The sequence below is a fragment of the Stegodyphus dumicola genome, chromosome 5 (assembly GCF_044657685.1).
Source record: "Stegodyphus dumicola isolate Sdum_Otavi_A_Nest chromosome 5, ASM4465768v1".
Lineage (NCBI taxonomy): Eukaryota > Metazoa > Arthropoda > Arachnida > Araneae > Eresidae > Stegodyphus > Stegodyphus dumicola.
This window is the reverse complement of record NC_140772.1, coordinates 149,759,738-149,776,309: the sequence shown is the minus strand read 5'-3', so window position 1 is coordinate 149,776,309 and position 16,572 is coordinate 149,759,738. Positions and strand designations below refer to the sequence as shown.

The window sequence follows — 16,572 nt, the reverse complement described above, 5'->3', positions numbered from 1 at the left end:
TTCAGTATTATGCAGCTGTTGGAACTGTTTCAATTTTTCCTTTCTTTTAGAACTCCTTTCAAGATAATAATAAATATCAACAATGTGTTCATCCACATTTAATGGTAAAGAATCTGCCCCTTTTTCAGCTGCTAAATTTAAGAGGTGACAGGTGCACCTCATAATCTGCAAATCTGAATTTGCCTTTCTTAAGATGCCTGCAACGTCAGTTTTCAAGCCTACCATTACTGGTGCATTATCGGCACCAAGCGCTAAGCAATTATCCAGAGGGACTGCATTTTATTTTAAAGTTTTAATAATTAGCTGTGCTATATTAAAGCCTGTCGAATGTCCTTCTAAAGTGGGGACAGAAAGTAAACTGCACTCAATTTCTGAAGACTCTGGATTAAAAAAAGAAACAAAGAAAGAAATTACTTTATTTTTCTCAAACCTATTTTTAACAATGGAAGTAGTAACTACATCTCCATTTACTTTAGGTACTTTATAATTTTCAATAGTCTTTTGTCTTAATTCTCGAAGCATTTACTTCTTCTTTAAAAAATGCAAGAAGTGGGTTCCATTGATCAAAGATTCTAATAAGTATTTCTTTAAAGACAGCCAGTGTGTACACACGTTTCAAAATTTTTCTCATTTCAGTATTATGCAGCTGTTGGAACTGTTTCAATTTTTCCTTCCTTTTAGAACTCCTTTCAAGATAATAATAAATATCAACAATGTGTTCATCCACATTTATTGGTAAGGAAGCTGCCCCTTTTCAGCTGTTAAATTTAAGAGGTGACAGGTGAACCTCATAATTTTCAAATCTGAATTTTCCTTTCTTAAGATGCCTGCAACAACAGTCTTCATGCCTACCATTACTGGTGCATTATTGGCACCAAGTGCTACACAATTATCCAGAGGAACCGCATTTTCTTTTAAAGTTTTAATAGTTAGCTGTGCTATATTAAAGACTGTCGAATGTCCTTCTAAAGTGGGGACAGAAAGTAAACTGCACTCAATTTCTGAAGACTGGATTAAAAAAAGGAACAATAATTGGTTACAGTTTTGAATCGGTATTATTGTTTCCGTAGAGAGACAGAATGGAGCTGTTTTAATGAAATCAATAATTGAAGATTTATTTTTCAAACCCATTTCTTTAACAATTGCACCTGTTTTGGTCCTTGCACTTGAGTATTTCTTAGCGATTTCACTATCGGGAAACATTTTTCTAAATAAAGCTGCAGCGTGATCCAATGCATTCAGTGGCAGGTTGTGCTTCAGTAAAAAGGCAGAGAACAGACATTCTGCATTAATCACTTTTTGGTCCTTTGTTTCCAAAGAAAAATTTGATTTTTTGTTTTTTTCAAAACAATTCATGTTGTCCTTGTGTTTTTGTGTACGCAAATGTTTGAGCACATTCGCCCTTCCACCATGTGAAATTGAAAAATCACAACGACAGATGGTACACATCGCAAATTTATTACATTTCCTTGAGGAAATAATGGAAGGAATGTCAACTGTGTACGATTTTTGAAATGTGCATGAGTATTTCACCTTTCTTGCAGACATAAAAAAAGATGATGATTTCTAAAACTATTTCCCGAAGGCACGTGTATGCACACAACTGAGGACAAGATGAACGAAATAACTAAAGAACATCCAAATAACAGCCTTGAGCTTGCTTTGTGCTCATTGGCTAATATATGCCAGATGACACGCAGAGGAGCTCGATGCTCATTGGAGAACTGGAGAACGACGTTTCTGGACATGAATGCTCTCACTAACAAAGCAGAAATTCTCATCTTATTCGCAAGGTTTTGTTTCAGATATAATCTAGAGAAAATTCAACTGCTTTCAGTGAATTTCAGTGAATTTTCAGGCAAATTCTCAAGAAACATCTCAGCAAGATGGATTGTATAGCAAAAGAGTGCATGATTAAGAATGCTATAAAAGAGTGGTTCTACGATAAAGAATTAGAATATATATGCACAAGACTATTACAGTTAATGCCTAAGCACATTATAGAGATCATTTGTATTAAAAGAGAGCATATTTCCTATTAAATTTATTATTATAACTGTATATGAAGGTATATTCTTAACTTTTAAAAAAAAATCACTTTGCTCTAATTAATTTACTCACTGTAATATCAGCAAAACTTTTTAAAATAAATATTTTTAAAATAATAAATTTTAAAAAGGAAATAATGGAAGGAATGTCAACTGTGTACGATTTTTGAAATGTGCATGAGTATTTCACCTTTCTCGCAGACATATCAAAAGACGATAATTTCTAAAACTATTTCCTAAAGGCACGTGTACTCACACAACTCAGGACAAGAACGAAATAGCGAAAGAACATCCAAAGAACAGCCAAAGGCCTTGAGCTTTCTTTGTGCTCATTGGCTAATATATGCCAGATGACACGCAGTAGAGCTCGATGCCCATTGGACAACTGGAGAACGACGTTTCTGGATACGTATGCTGTCAATCACAAAGCAGAAATTCTCATCTGATTCACAAGGTTTCATTTTAGATATAATCTAGAGAAAATTCAGTTGCTTTCAGACGTCCAAAATCACCTCCCCCCCCTTTTTTTTTTTTGTTCATATAACGAAGTATTAAGCCAAGTTCCATAAAAATCGTGAGAAATATTAAGAATAAGAAAAAGTCGGGAGAAATATATTGTAAATCGGGTTGGCGGGATAGCGGTCGAAAATCGGGAGTCTCCTGCCTAAATCGGGAGAGTTGGCAACTCTGCAAATTTGTTTACAGATGCCAAATTTGTGTAATTTGTTTCTTTACAGTGAAAACAGGTCACTGTATACATGGGGAAAACAGCAATGTTTAAAAAAATATTTCTTAAAACATGAAACAGGTAAGAGTTTTATTACTAATGCTTCCCGATTTTTTAAAATTTTATTGATATAGCTTCTTTTAATGGAAATTTTAGTAATAACACCACTCTGAAAATGGCTGCTGCCTTAATGTATCAGCTTTGAGAAAATTTAATGAACAAGTCTGTGAATGCTCTTCAAAGTTGGTAACGAGTTCACAACTTTTGGGTGAGGATGAGGATAATTGGAAAATACCAGAGAAAATTATACAAATTAGGATTAAATTAAATCAGTATAATTTTATGCCTTCTAAGCTTTAAAACAAAATTATAACAAAGCTATTCATTAACTAAAGTGTGATAATCTCCTCTTTAATAAATTTCAAAATTTTTACCTCCATGATTAAACTTTGGGCATCCCTTTTCAATCCAGCAACTAGAAGAACTACAGATGGTCTATCTTCAACCTGGTTTAAGAAAGAAATATATATATATATATATATATATATATATGCAAATGTGTGTGTGTAAAACAGAAATGCTGGTAAAGTGTTGAAATATTAGCAGTTGGCTTTTAATGTGAAATCAAATTTGAAAGTTGCTCACAAAAATGTAGTTATGCAACCACAATCCAAATCTGCAAAATAACAGGAAGCTAATTTTAAAAGCATTTTCAAGGAAAAAGTTTAAGCTAAATGTCAAGTAAAAGAGCATTTTAAACTTAATCTAAAAAGAACGTTTTAAACTAAGTAAAACTGAATGAAGATAGCTTCTTTTCGCTAAATTTCAAGTTGCACAGAGCATTTAATGCTACACTTCAAGCTGAGAGAGGTGTTGATAGTACCTTATTATAAACACTCCATGTCAGCTTCAACGAAAAGATTTAAATTAAACTTTTTCATTATACACCAGATAAAAATGCAGTAAACATGAATAAATTAAAAGAAATTACCAATATTTTAGGACTGCTTAAGTTTAGATTTCTAGCGATTTTCTTAAATGATATGAACAAACTATGTAATTAATATTCTCAAAATGTATTAAAAATCAACTTCTCCCTTTTCCCCTCCAATTTCAAGTGCTATCTAAATCGGCTGGGAAAAAGAAAATGCTTTTAAATTTAAACCTCAGAGTTGAATTATTCTTACATTTTTAGAATAATCTTTTTTATATACCATTCAGCTGCAGCAGTATTTAAATATATTAATTATCTAATTGCACAAATATCATCGCTACATACAAATAACATATAAAAATTATAAACTTTTACAAAATGATTTATAAACAAAAATTCAACAGATGTTTAACAACACTTGAAAAATACAATTTTTTACAATTGAATGTATTGTCACATTTTTAGAATGATCTTTTTTATATACCATTCAGCTGCAGTAGTATTTAACCCTTTGAGCAGCCAGAGTTTTCGCTAAGATAGCACAAATTTCCCAAAACTACTATGAGAAATTTTTTTTTTTTTTTTTTTTCATTTCAATGTAAAAACTCTTCTAGTATTTCATACCTGGATTTGTTTTCTTTTGATATATCGCTCTAATTTCTTTGATATATTTTAATATTCACGTATATATACATTCTTACAGATATCACAAATATTATTGTAGGCTGTATATATATATGGCTTTAGAGGGTTAAATATATTAATTATCTAATTGCACAAATATCATTGCTACATACGAATAACATATACAAATTATACACTTTTACAGAATGATTTATAAACACAAATTCAACAGATGTTTAACAACACTTGAAAAATACAATTTTTTACATATAACTTAAATTTTAATTTAACCTCTCAATTAATTAAAAAAAAAGTCTGCTTTAAAGAAAATCACAGTTCTTTTGATTTGGCCTATCTCACATCATCTGACTTTTTATTGGGTTTTCCCCTTTCTTAATTTCTCATTTCTTTTTAAAGTATGCATTTTCTTAACAAATATTTGGCTAAACTCTAAAACAAATGCTCAGTATTTTAATGTTCCTACTTTTAATAATTAATGATTAAGAGAAATTCAAGAGTTAAAATTAATTTAATTTTAATTTTAACTCCTGAATTTCTCTAGTAAAACTATTTTTCAAAATTATCTGTGGATTATGTATACATCTATTTGAGCTATGTAAAAGCAATGTAAGTCCCTTTATTTCAAAACATAATTATATTATGTAATACATATATAGGAAAGAAGCACTTAGTATTTTAATTTTGCTGTTAAATAACTTCTAAAATCAGTACAGAAATTTTAAATACTTTCTTTCACGAGCAAAAATAATTCACATAAATAGATTAAAAGCAATAAAATGTCTAATACGTTGAAAATTCCATCATGGCATTATGATTGTTTTGGTAAGAGATGGCAGAGAGTCAAATTTTTCCAAAGAGATACTGCTAAGTGCAAGTAACTGTTTTTACGAGAGGTATATTGTGAATTGCTTTATGGTCTTCTTTGTGTAGGAAGGGAACACATAGTCTGTGAGCAAATATATTATTTAAATGTATTTGCTCACAGACTATTTAGTCTGCCTGATGCTACAACACACATATATTTAAATCAAAACATAAAACTCTTAACCATCCATCATTTATTTTTCACATTATTTCACATAAATAGATTAAAAACAATAAAATGTCTAATACGTTGAAAATTCCATCATGGCATTATAAATGTTTTGGTAAGAGATGGCATAGAGTCAAATTTTTCCAAAGAGATACTGCTAAGTGCAAGTAACTGTTTTTACGAGAGGTATATTGTGAATTGCTTTATGGTCTTCTTTGTGTAGGAAGGGAACACATAGTCTGTGAGCAAATATATTATTTAAATGTATTTGCTCACAGACTATTTAGTCTGCCTGATGCTACAACACACATATATTTAAATCAAAACATAAAACTCTTAACCATCCATCATTTATTTTTCACATTATTTCACATAAATAGATTAAAAACAATAAAATGTCTAATACGTTGAAAATTCCATCATGGCATTATAAATGTTTTGGTAAGAGATGGCATAGAGTCAAATTTTTCCAAAGAGATACTGCTAAGTGCAAGTAACTGTTTTTACGAGAGGTATATTGTGAATTGCTTTATGGTCTTCTTTGTGTAGGAAGGGAACACATAGTCTGTGAGCAAATATATTATTTAAATGTATTTGCTCACAGACTATTTAGTCTGCCTGATGCTACAACACACATATATTTAAATCAAAACATAAAACTCTTAACCATCCATCATTTATTTTTCAAATGGCTACATATTTGTACCTCACGTATCTGTCAGGAACCATTAAATACATCAGTCATTTAGTCATCTTATCATCAAGAACATTGCCTAAAATGCAACTAAGGGCATAGACCATATTATGCCTACATGAAGGGGAAAGCAACACACAATCAAACCTTTTACCTTGGAGTAAGGCTGGGTCTCAGAGTGGGGATTTAAACCCACAGCCTGGAGTTTAGATCAACAGTCAATTTCCAATAACCATTTTACCATCCAGGGTGAAAATACATATACATTTATATCTATATTTATGACATAATTACAAAATGTTTAGATCCAATCATGTCAAAACCCATTGATCTTAATGGTGGTCACTGAATGTTTTGGTCTCCATGAAGGGATAGCCAGTGCTTCAAAGTAGTGTATGAGGAAAAACAGTTAAGGCCTCTTCTCTTACTTCCTACCTCTATGTCAATTACTCAAGTCACTTGTTTAATGATAAAATAAGGGTGGCCATTAAAAAAGATATAAAAATTTTAAATCAATTCAACACATTTATCTTAAACCAATGAAATATTAATACCATGGATTTATAACAGCAATAAACATTACTTGCACTAGTCCAAGTGAACTTATGAAGGAGCATTTTAAAATTTATGGTTGTTATAGTCCAGCTGGTAAACTAGAAGACTTGACTTTGGCCTCCTGAATTTCTCTAGTAAAACTATTTTATGCAGAGATTTAAATCCCCATAGCCAGATCTAGATTATTATTATTCCAATTCTGTTGAAAAGGTGATGCAATATATATATATATATATATGTATATATATATATATGTATATATATATATATGTCTGATAAACTGGAGTTTTCATTTAATAAGTCAATTGCTACAACCTCTTTGGCAATGGTACCAATCCAGATTTGACAATGGCCTCTGCAGACACTGAGAGAAAAGTTATTTATTATCCTGGCTTGGTTCATAGTATGACTGTTACTGTGTTCAACTTCTTCACAAATAAGTCTCCAAAGAAAATTTTTAGAAACAGGTGGAATTTTTCTAATCCTAAATGGAAGAGTTTTTCTCTAGAACTTGAGTCTATCTTTTGAATTTTCGGTTTCTGTAAAATTAGCAAGAGCACTGATAAGGCCTTCGTCAGACTTCTAAATATCATCTCTCGTTTCGTAAAAAAAAAAAAAAAATGAATTCTTAGAGGTAAGCAATTTAGCTATGAGCCCTTTTGGAACAAAAATCTTGCTATTCTTAAAGAGAAAACTTTTACTGCCCGTTCTGCTGAACAATCTAAAAATCCAGAGGATAAATTCAATATTGGAGAAGAAATGCTGCTTTTGTAAAAATAATAATAATAATAATAATTCTGTAAAAATATATTCTTTCAGTAATTGTATATCAAAAATTGATTATAGGAAGGATGGTAAAAGGGATTTTAATTTTATGAACAAGTTACAGAAGAAGACAAATATGCCTCCCAGAGAACCTCTGAGTGTCAGTAGTCGTGTTTTAACTAATGACAAGAATATTTCCAAGGCTTTTAACTCTTTTTATTCTCCTTGATACAACATTTCAGAAAGGATTTCAAGACCATGCAGAGGATCTTTCAATGGAAAATTTGCAATTTTGCCTCATCCTAATCACTTGGACATAAGGTTTTTCATTGAAACTTAAAGAAGCTACTAGAGGTGCAAAGTGTGGGAGGAGCCCTGGACCTGATAATGTCCAACTGAAATTTTTGAAACATCTTGATAATAATGTGCTCTCTGCACTACTGGAACTTTATAATTATAGCTGGAATTCACGTGTCCCTGTGATTTGGGAAAAAGCAATTATTATACCTATATATAAAAAGAATACATCACCTAAAGACTTAAACAGTTACACAATATTCTTGGCCTCTGATGGGCTGTTTGATACGGCGCTTTTTTGTGGATGACCTTGCTATTTAGCACTACACATCGGAAAAAGAACCACTTAGGTTAAATAACATTCTGACTTCAACTCTTGAAAGAATGGATTGCTGGTGTATGGGAAAATATGATCATAAATTTAAGAAAGACTACTTGCCAGTTTTTTACTTTAAACAGACAACCCTTCACCCATCACCTTGTTTATAGGGCTATAGATTTAAAACATTATGAAGTTTCAACTTATTTGGGTTGCATGTTTGATAGCAAATGGAAATGGACCAAGCACGATGAGCATGCCATGTCAAGGGCAAGGAATAGTCTAAATAGTCTTCAAAGGTTGGCAGGAGTTAAATGCAGGTGTAGTAGAACTACCCTGAATACAAGCTACAAGTTATATATTCAGCCATTTCTGAATTATTGCAGTAAAGTGTTGATCTTTTCTTTGGATCAAGTCTTGAAACTACTTGATACCTTCCAAAACCAATTGCTATGAATGATCATTGGGGTAATTAACACTACCCATGCATTTGCTATGCAATTACTTTGTGACTAACAGCCAATGACTAATTTAATTTAGAAGAATGAGCTATTCTTTTTAAGACTAATTACACTCCCAAATAATCACTTCTGACATGACTATGGAAGAAAACGTAATCTAAAGATTCAGAGAGGCTTCATTCAATGTGTTCATAAGAACACTCATTATAACATTATTAATGATGTGCCTTATGAACAACTATCTTTTGTGAGTCAACTGGAATACATGTTACTCAATGTCAGATTGAGCTTGGTTCTAAATGTGAGAAAATGTGATCTTAGTTCTATTCCACTCCTGCTATTGGCTTAGAAACTATTAATACTTGTTTTCCTTCTGACAAATGGCTTCACAACTACCCTGATGGGACTCTTGAACTTGCTGTTTGTCATTCCCCTCTTGAAAAGGTTTAATTTTTTGGACTCTATATCTGCTTTTCAGGCTTTGACAAGCAACCAGGAGAATGGGGGTTCCCATATACAGAGTTGCAAAGACTTGAAGGAATTCAGGGAAAGGTTGCTTTCCAATGGATAGCATCATATAGTCTATATGTGAACAAGAAGGCGGACCTTTTCGCAAAAAAGGGAACTGATTTCTCCAAAAGTTTTACACAGACTTTCTACTCTTCTACTTCCCTTTGCTAAATTATAAATAAATTTCAAACAATCATAGGAGCATGGAGTGTGTTTTGTGTTCCAACTCAAGCCATGCTGCCACTGTGGCCCCACTTGGGAGCGGATACAATTGTCTTAGTCGCTATTTATTTCATTTTAAACTTAAATGTGTTCTGTGTGACAGCAGACGAAACATCGCTGCTGCTCATCTGGATGTGTGTTCTGCACTAAATAATTTGAATTGTAAAAATATTGCAAAAATTTTAAAAATTTGAGTCTTAATTTAAATTGTTAAAAAGTATTGGAGAACTCGTCACCTAATGACCTGGCATTTTTTTAATAATGATAAGAGTTTAATTATTTTTATTCTCAGGACAACCATTTTTTTATATAAAACTAGGTATACCATTGCTTAAATAATATTTATTTGATTATTTTGCAACTTTGCAAATATGTTGCATATGTAAAAACATCTTAAAATGTTTTCTCATTCTTCATAATTAGAAAATGCAAATATATTTTTCTTAAGATTTAATTTCTACTTATAAAAAATTATAAAATTAAAATCTATGCACTATGCATGGCAAAAACATTAATATATATGTATATATATATATACGAAAATCCTAAAAAACTTCCAATAATATAAAATTACCTTTTCACAGGTTCTTTCATAAGTTCTGACACTTTCAATAAGAGATATAGCAAATGGATAGAGTTGGTTTGCTTGATGAGCTTTATTTATAATTGCCAATGGTACTCTGAATCCCAACCAACGCAAATTCCGCACCTTAAAATATATTTTTATTAAAATTTAACAGTTTAAAAAAGTGAAATAAAGAAGTTAAATTTATCCTACATTGCAAAGCTGTCAAAACATTAATAAATTTATAAGTACAAAAATAAATATTGGTATGAAAGAGTACCTCTTTAGCAAGAGTAATGATTTCAGGCAAAAAATTTATTCTCAATTTAAGAAGATTTCCTTTACCAGCCCTAGATCGAATATTGTCAATGGTAAATATTCTCCCAGAGACACCTAACTGACGCTGACTAACCTGAAATGAGAAAACAATTCCATTTTTTAGACCAATTTCATTAGTGAAAAATTTCTTCTAAATAATACTATATTTGTTACCTTACTTTTACAATAAAAAAGAAATTATTTAACATATACCAACCTAAGTGACAGAAAAATATAAAGCTGAAAAACCTATCTTTAATTCCTCAAATATTACCAAGAGTCCAAATAATTTTTCATAGCAAATTTTAAAAAATTAAAAGTTTTGTCCAACAGGATAATGTAAATTTAAAAGTAAGATAGTTAGAACAGTTCATATAAATTAACTTTAATTCAAGCTTTCAAAATTCTCAGTATCTTTAACTAGTGAAATGTTTAAATTTGAAATTTAAAAATACAGAGAAAAGATAGAGAAGAGATATATGCAATGTAAAATATAAAATTAGTCAGGGAAAAAACTTGTAGAGAATTTATATTTCTACAATTTAAAGTAGTTTTTCTGCTTAATTTTATATTTATTCAAACAGGTTTTTTGCAACTTTGTTAAAGTTTACAAATGATGCAATAATACTGAAAAAAAAAAAAAAAAACTGCAACTGCATTTATACAGAAATCAATTCACAACCATAAATGTTATGAATCAAGGTATTGTCTATTAATGTGATGGAAGTCTAATAATGACATGTCTATTAATGTGATGGAATTAATGTAAACTTCCATCACATTAATAGACAATCCTACAAAAATAATTCTTAGTTTTCAGTTAAACAAAATGTTTTTTTGAACATTTGTCAGCTCTGGATAAAATTGGAATTAAAATTAAAATACAGAAGATCTATTGGAAGTGCTAAGGCAACAAGAATCAAAGTAATACTTATAAATTTGCTGAACTAGTTTCAAAAGTTTAAACAGATTCTTGTTGCCTCTAGCACCTCCAATAATAATAATTATTTGGCATGTTATTTTAACTCGCACACAGAAGTCCCCCCCTTTTTTTAACACAGAGTTGCAGATCCAATTATTGAATTCTCTTCTTTTATATATCTAAAATTTAATTTGATTGTCTTTATATATATATATATATATAGAGAGAGAGAGAGAGAGAGAGAGAGTGAAAATCCCTAAAATAACTACCAAAGTTTCCAAGAGATTTTTATATTATAAATAGTCACCTTAAAGAATATTGTTATACAGTGATGTTCAACACTATTATTTAACTGAATTCTCAGAAATATTATTTTATAAGATCAGTGTGTAAAGATAGCGGTCTACATAAAATGTTTCACCCCATTTCAAAAGATCGCAGAAAAAAAAAAAAAAAAAAAAACGCTAGCCAAGAGTCTGTAACAGCACAGAAGGGTAAATAAAAAAAAAGAATCCCATTAATAAGAAAATATTTTTAATCTACAAATAATTTTTGAAAAAGAAAAACACTTACAACAATACCTAAAAAAAAAAATAAATAAGTTACACTGATAAGCTCCATAAGTTATATTTTATTACAGAACTATTAAAAAAATAATATATAATAAAATTATATTTTTACATATAAAATAATGAAAATGACTGAAATTATAATTGCTTTTCAAAAAAAATTTATACTTACCATTTTTGACCAGTCATCAAAAATGCCCTGTGTATTTAATTTTACTCGAAAACTATCCGCATCTGCTTTTAACTTTTGCCCTTCAACATGATTTTCCCATCCTTTGCCTAAAACGTCTTCTACCCTTTTCATGTACACTGACAACTGCCTATCAATCTATTTGAAAAACACAGCAAACATTAATTTTAAAAAATATTCTCATAAATATATGTGATTTTAGAAACTTTTTCCTTATGAGCCTGTCACATATTATTTTAATAGACTTTTTAATTGTAAACAATTTCTAGTAATAAAATAGTTTATTAAAAAGAAAATATACAAGTTTATTATAAAGAAAACAAAATATACACAAAGTTATTTAGAAAATCAATACATTTCGCAAAAATATGTGAAAAAGGCACTTTAACTTGCCAAATTTAAGATAATAAATCTTAAAAATTCACAAATTTCAATAATTATCAAAACTGGGAACTTCAAAATATCAAGTAATTACATAATCTGTTTGACATATACTTCTAACTGATTCATATATCACTACTCCAAGAAAAACTTAAAAGAAAATAGAGTTGATATTATGTGCATTACAGAGAATCGTTTCTTTTAGCATAGATGCCCCTCTCCCTCCCCCCCCCCCAAAATTAGAAAATTCAAGCTTGTAGTTTTAATTTGGCACTAAAAATATAAAAACTGAATGCAAAAGTGTCACAATTATCAAATAGATTTTTGGTTCTTCATAATGAATCAATGAAACAATTTGGTCCAGGAAACAAAGCCTAAAATCAAACTTAATTTTTAATCAGTTTATCTTGGCTCAAAGACAAATACTCCATGCACAATTCAAAACATACCTTTACACTCATTCAACTTTGTTATTCAAACAGTGAGAGCAAACAAAAGTACATGAAAACATTATTTCAACTACAAACTTAAATACTACATACAACCACTGAAACTTTTTTTTAATTAATTCCAATTCCAAGCTACAATAACTGATGAAAATCATGTTTACTTTTCTCCTTAGGACAGATATATTTATAAAATGAATAAATACAAAACAAAGAGCACCTCAAAATCTAATTCAATTACATGTTGATAGCAGCAACAAGTGGTGGTAATAATGCAAAATAAATTAATTTAAAATCATCCTATATTCAGACAAATTATATGCAAGAATAACAAAACCAGAAACACAGTGACAAATTGCATGAAAAGTGCATAAAAGCTTTAAACCAAATATGAAAACAGTAAAAGAAAAGGAAAAAGTAATTTATATCCTCTATCGCACCGTCATCAGGAGGTTGCTGCAATGAAAGAAGGAAATATATCAGCCTGTTTCTGACACAAATTATTAATCAGAGTTTAATACCAGAAAATTAAAAGCTTTTATTAATACAATCCCTACATGCTGGAGAAGGTGATATATAAAGTACAAAACTACATTAAAAACCATAAAAAAAATTTTTTTAATCTAGAATTTTGAGTAAACTGAGTCTAATAAACAAAGCCTGTGTACTGAAGTAATCCTACATATGGAAAAGTAATGCATGAAAAATAGATACAAAAAAACACAGAAAAACATAGGGGAAAAAAAGAGTTAGTAAACTCTGTAAAAATCATAAACTGTAAAAAACTGTAAAAATAGAGCAACAATTGCTTTGAAACAGAAAATTAATTAATTCAACGTGACTAATAAGATAAGACTGGTCATAGAATGCATGTTTTTTAATGGGATGTACATGGTTTGCATTATGGTTGCTTTTCACATTTATAATCTATGTAAATCAATTTCTATTTCCTTTTACAATTTATTTATTTTTTACCATATAACATTTAATGTTGCATTAAAAGTTTTATCTATTTGTTTTCACATTATTAATCAATTTAAAATTTGATAATAATATTATTATTTAACATATGTTTTGATTAGTATAAGTCTTATCCCACAGTTATATCAAATTAACTTATTTTCAATTTCAAAACCATTGCTGCTCTACTAATACAGTTTTGAGAAATAATATTTTTTTTTCTTCTATGTTTATATATATATATATATATATATATATATATTTTTTTTTTTTTTGTGTGTGTGTGTGTGTATAACTTTTTCATGTTCAAAATTACAAATGTTTGCATGGATTCATTTATTAGACTTAATCTACTCAAAATTCTTTTAGTTATTTTTAAACTTTTTTATGACTTTAATGATGTAAATTTTCCAATTTTTGCATTACATATTCCAGCCTATAGCAGTTGGACTGATAAAGGCAAGAATTACTTTGATTAATGTTCTAGTGTTTAAATTTCTGATATTAAACTCTAATTTACAATTTGTATATTTATCAGTTCAGAAACAAGCTGATGTACCGGGGGATCAAAAAGTCAGTATAAATTTGAAAACTTAATAAAATCACGGAATAATGTAGATAGAGAGGTAAAAATTGACACACATACTTAGAATGACATGGGGTTTTATTAGAACCAAAAAAAAAGTTATTGTTATCGGTCCTTTTTTCTTTGAGGAAATGCGTGATTCTGGTTTTGTAACTACTACCATGACGGGTGAGAGGTACGCCGATATGTTACAGAATCGCATCGTCCCGATTTTTATGCAGGATGGCGCTCCACCCCATATTGCTGGACGCGTGAAAGATCTCTTGCGCACGTCGTTTGGTAATGATTGTGTGCTCAGCCGCCACTTTCGTCATTCTTGGCCTCCCAGGTCCCCAGACCTCAGTCCGTGCGATTATTGGCTTTGGGGTTACCTGAAGTCGCAAGTGTATCGTGATCGACCGACATTAACTCCGGACATGCTTTACAGTGGTGTTCACAACATTATTCCTCGACTACAGCTATTGTTGAGGAATGATGGTGAACATATTGAGCATTTCCTGTAAAGAACATCATCTTTGCTTTGTCTTAATTTGTTATGCTAATTATTGCTTTTCTGATCAAATTATTGCTTTTCTAATAAAACCCCATGTCATTCTAAGTATGTGAGTCAATTTTTACCTCTCTAGCTACCTTATTCCGTGATTTATTAAGTTTTCAAATTTATACTGACTTTTTGATCACCCAGTATTTACATCTTTCGCTGCCCAACCCCTGATGACAATGTGATGAAAGATATAAATCATTTTTTCCTTTTTCTATTACTATTTTTTATTTTTGGTTTAAACTGCTTTTGAACCATTCATGCAACTTTTCACTGTACTATTTTTTTTTAATTGCACACAATTTGTTCTAAATTAAACAAGGAATGAATTTCAAATGTTTTAATTTATTTTGCGTTATATATATATGTCCTAGGAGTCTTGCATAATGCTGTTGATGTAAATGGAACTAAAACTTAAACAGCCAATAATAATTTTATAGCAATAATAATTAGCCAAAGAGCCACTGAAAATAAAACTAACTCATTTTCATCCTGAACACAAGTCACTCGTTTTTCTACACTTCAGCCTAGACAGACTGCTGTTCCTGAAAAGGCATGATCAGTGAGCCAATTTATTTGTGGCTACACAATGTTCATAGAAATAAAAATGAATATTTAATCTGCCTCGACTGCCAAGATCTTCATTAAAAATCAACATTTTAGCATTCTATGCCATCAACTGTTACTACAACATCATTACATCTAAGTATGCTTCATTACAATGAGTCAACAGTTAGTCATGAGGAAATAGATTTTGATACTAGTCTATGACATGCCTATTTTTAATTTCTACATTAATAATCAAAGTGCTACATTTCTGCATTTATAATTTTGATGCAAGTTTGTGCCATGCCTATTTATGATTTCTGTATTCATAGTTACTCACTGGTGTTTAGCCCAGTGTCTAAGGGGGGAAAAAATTATTGTATGATCATCTACGATTTAATTACTTTAATTGCTGCTTTGCAGTTAAACAGTACTTCAAAATCAATATGAGTACTTTTAAATCAATTACAAAATGATTTAGCATTCCATTCATCAGTCTGTGTCTATATAAATAGGATTTTCAACTACCATATATGAGATACACTTATCTTTGCATTGCAAATTAACACAGCAAAAATTAACAGTCATCAATCAAGTGTAATTCACTCCACACATGCTGAACTGTGAGAAATGCTTGTCATTCATTTCTGATTCCTGCATTCTACGGCCTTCTGGATGTTTTATCCCTAATTATTTTTTATCAACCCAAATTACAGTCTTTTCAATGAAACAAAACACTGATGGGGTGGATTTTAAATTTTGTATGAAATGTTTTAGTTAAAATTTTTACAATTTGATTTTATTGCTTTGAGGAGGGGAACATAGTGTTCAAAAAATGAAAACACGATTATTCTGATATTTTCATTCAAGGGTTTCGCATTTATTAATTTTGCTGGTGCATTTTTTGTTACAATTTTTGCTGAGAGAGTATGTTTTAAATTTTTCATAACAATTTATTAAATAATTTATTAATTAATTAATGTTATTTTTTTAATTTAAATACATAATACTATTTCTTCTTAAACAGAATTAAAATTACAGCATTGTTTTAGGAAAATGCTAGATTAAAACTTTTTTGATATTAGAAATATATATTTAAATAACTACTTTTAAATTAATTAAGTAAAGAATTTTAATACTCCCCCCAAGGAAGATATAAAATTGTAATGTCATTAATGATTTTATTTTCTAATTACTTTATAATGTTTGAATTAATGTTCAGAATTTTATAATTATTCTGAGAATGAAATGAATGTAAAAAAAAAAAAGTGAAATAATTTTAAATGCTACCACAGAAAATGGATGTAAAATAGTGTTCTTGAACATAATATAGAAAAT

General features: G+C 29.8%; 1 protein-coding gene across 2 annotated transcripts in view; it reads right to left on the bottom strand.

Moving 5' to 3' along the window:
- The window catches only part of Dhc64C (dynein heavy chain, cytoplasmic), a 289,295-nt gene that overhangs the window by 234,426 nt on the left and 38,297 nt on the right, over window positions 1-16,572 (bottom strand). For both annotated transcript variants that reach the window (XM_085817195.1, XM_085817194.1), the window contains exons 12-15: window positions 11,757-11,912; window positions 10,056-10,187; window positions 9,785-9,919; window positions 3,210-3,281 (exon numbers count right to left, since the gene is read on the bottom strand). In XM_085817195.1, coding sequence (XP_085673321.1) covers window positions 3,210-3,281; window positions 9,785-9,919; window positions 10,056-10,187; window positions 11,757-11,912 — 495 coding nt within the window. The remainder of the gene's footprint in view (window positions 1-3,209; window positions 3,282-9,784; window positions 9,920-10,055; window positions 10,188-11,756; window positions 11,913-16,572) is intronic.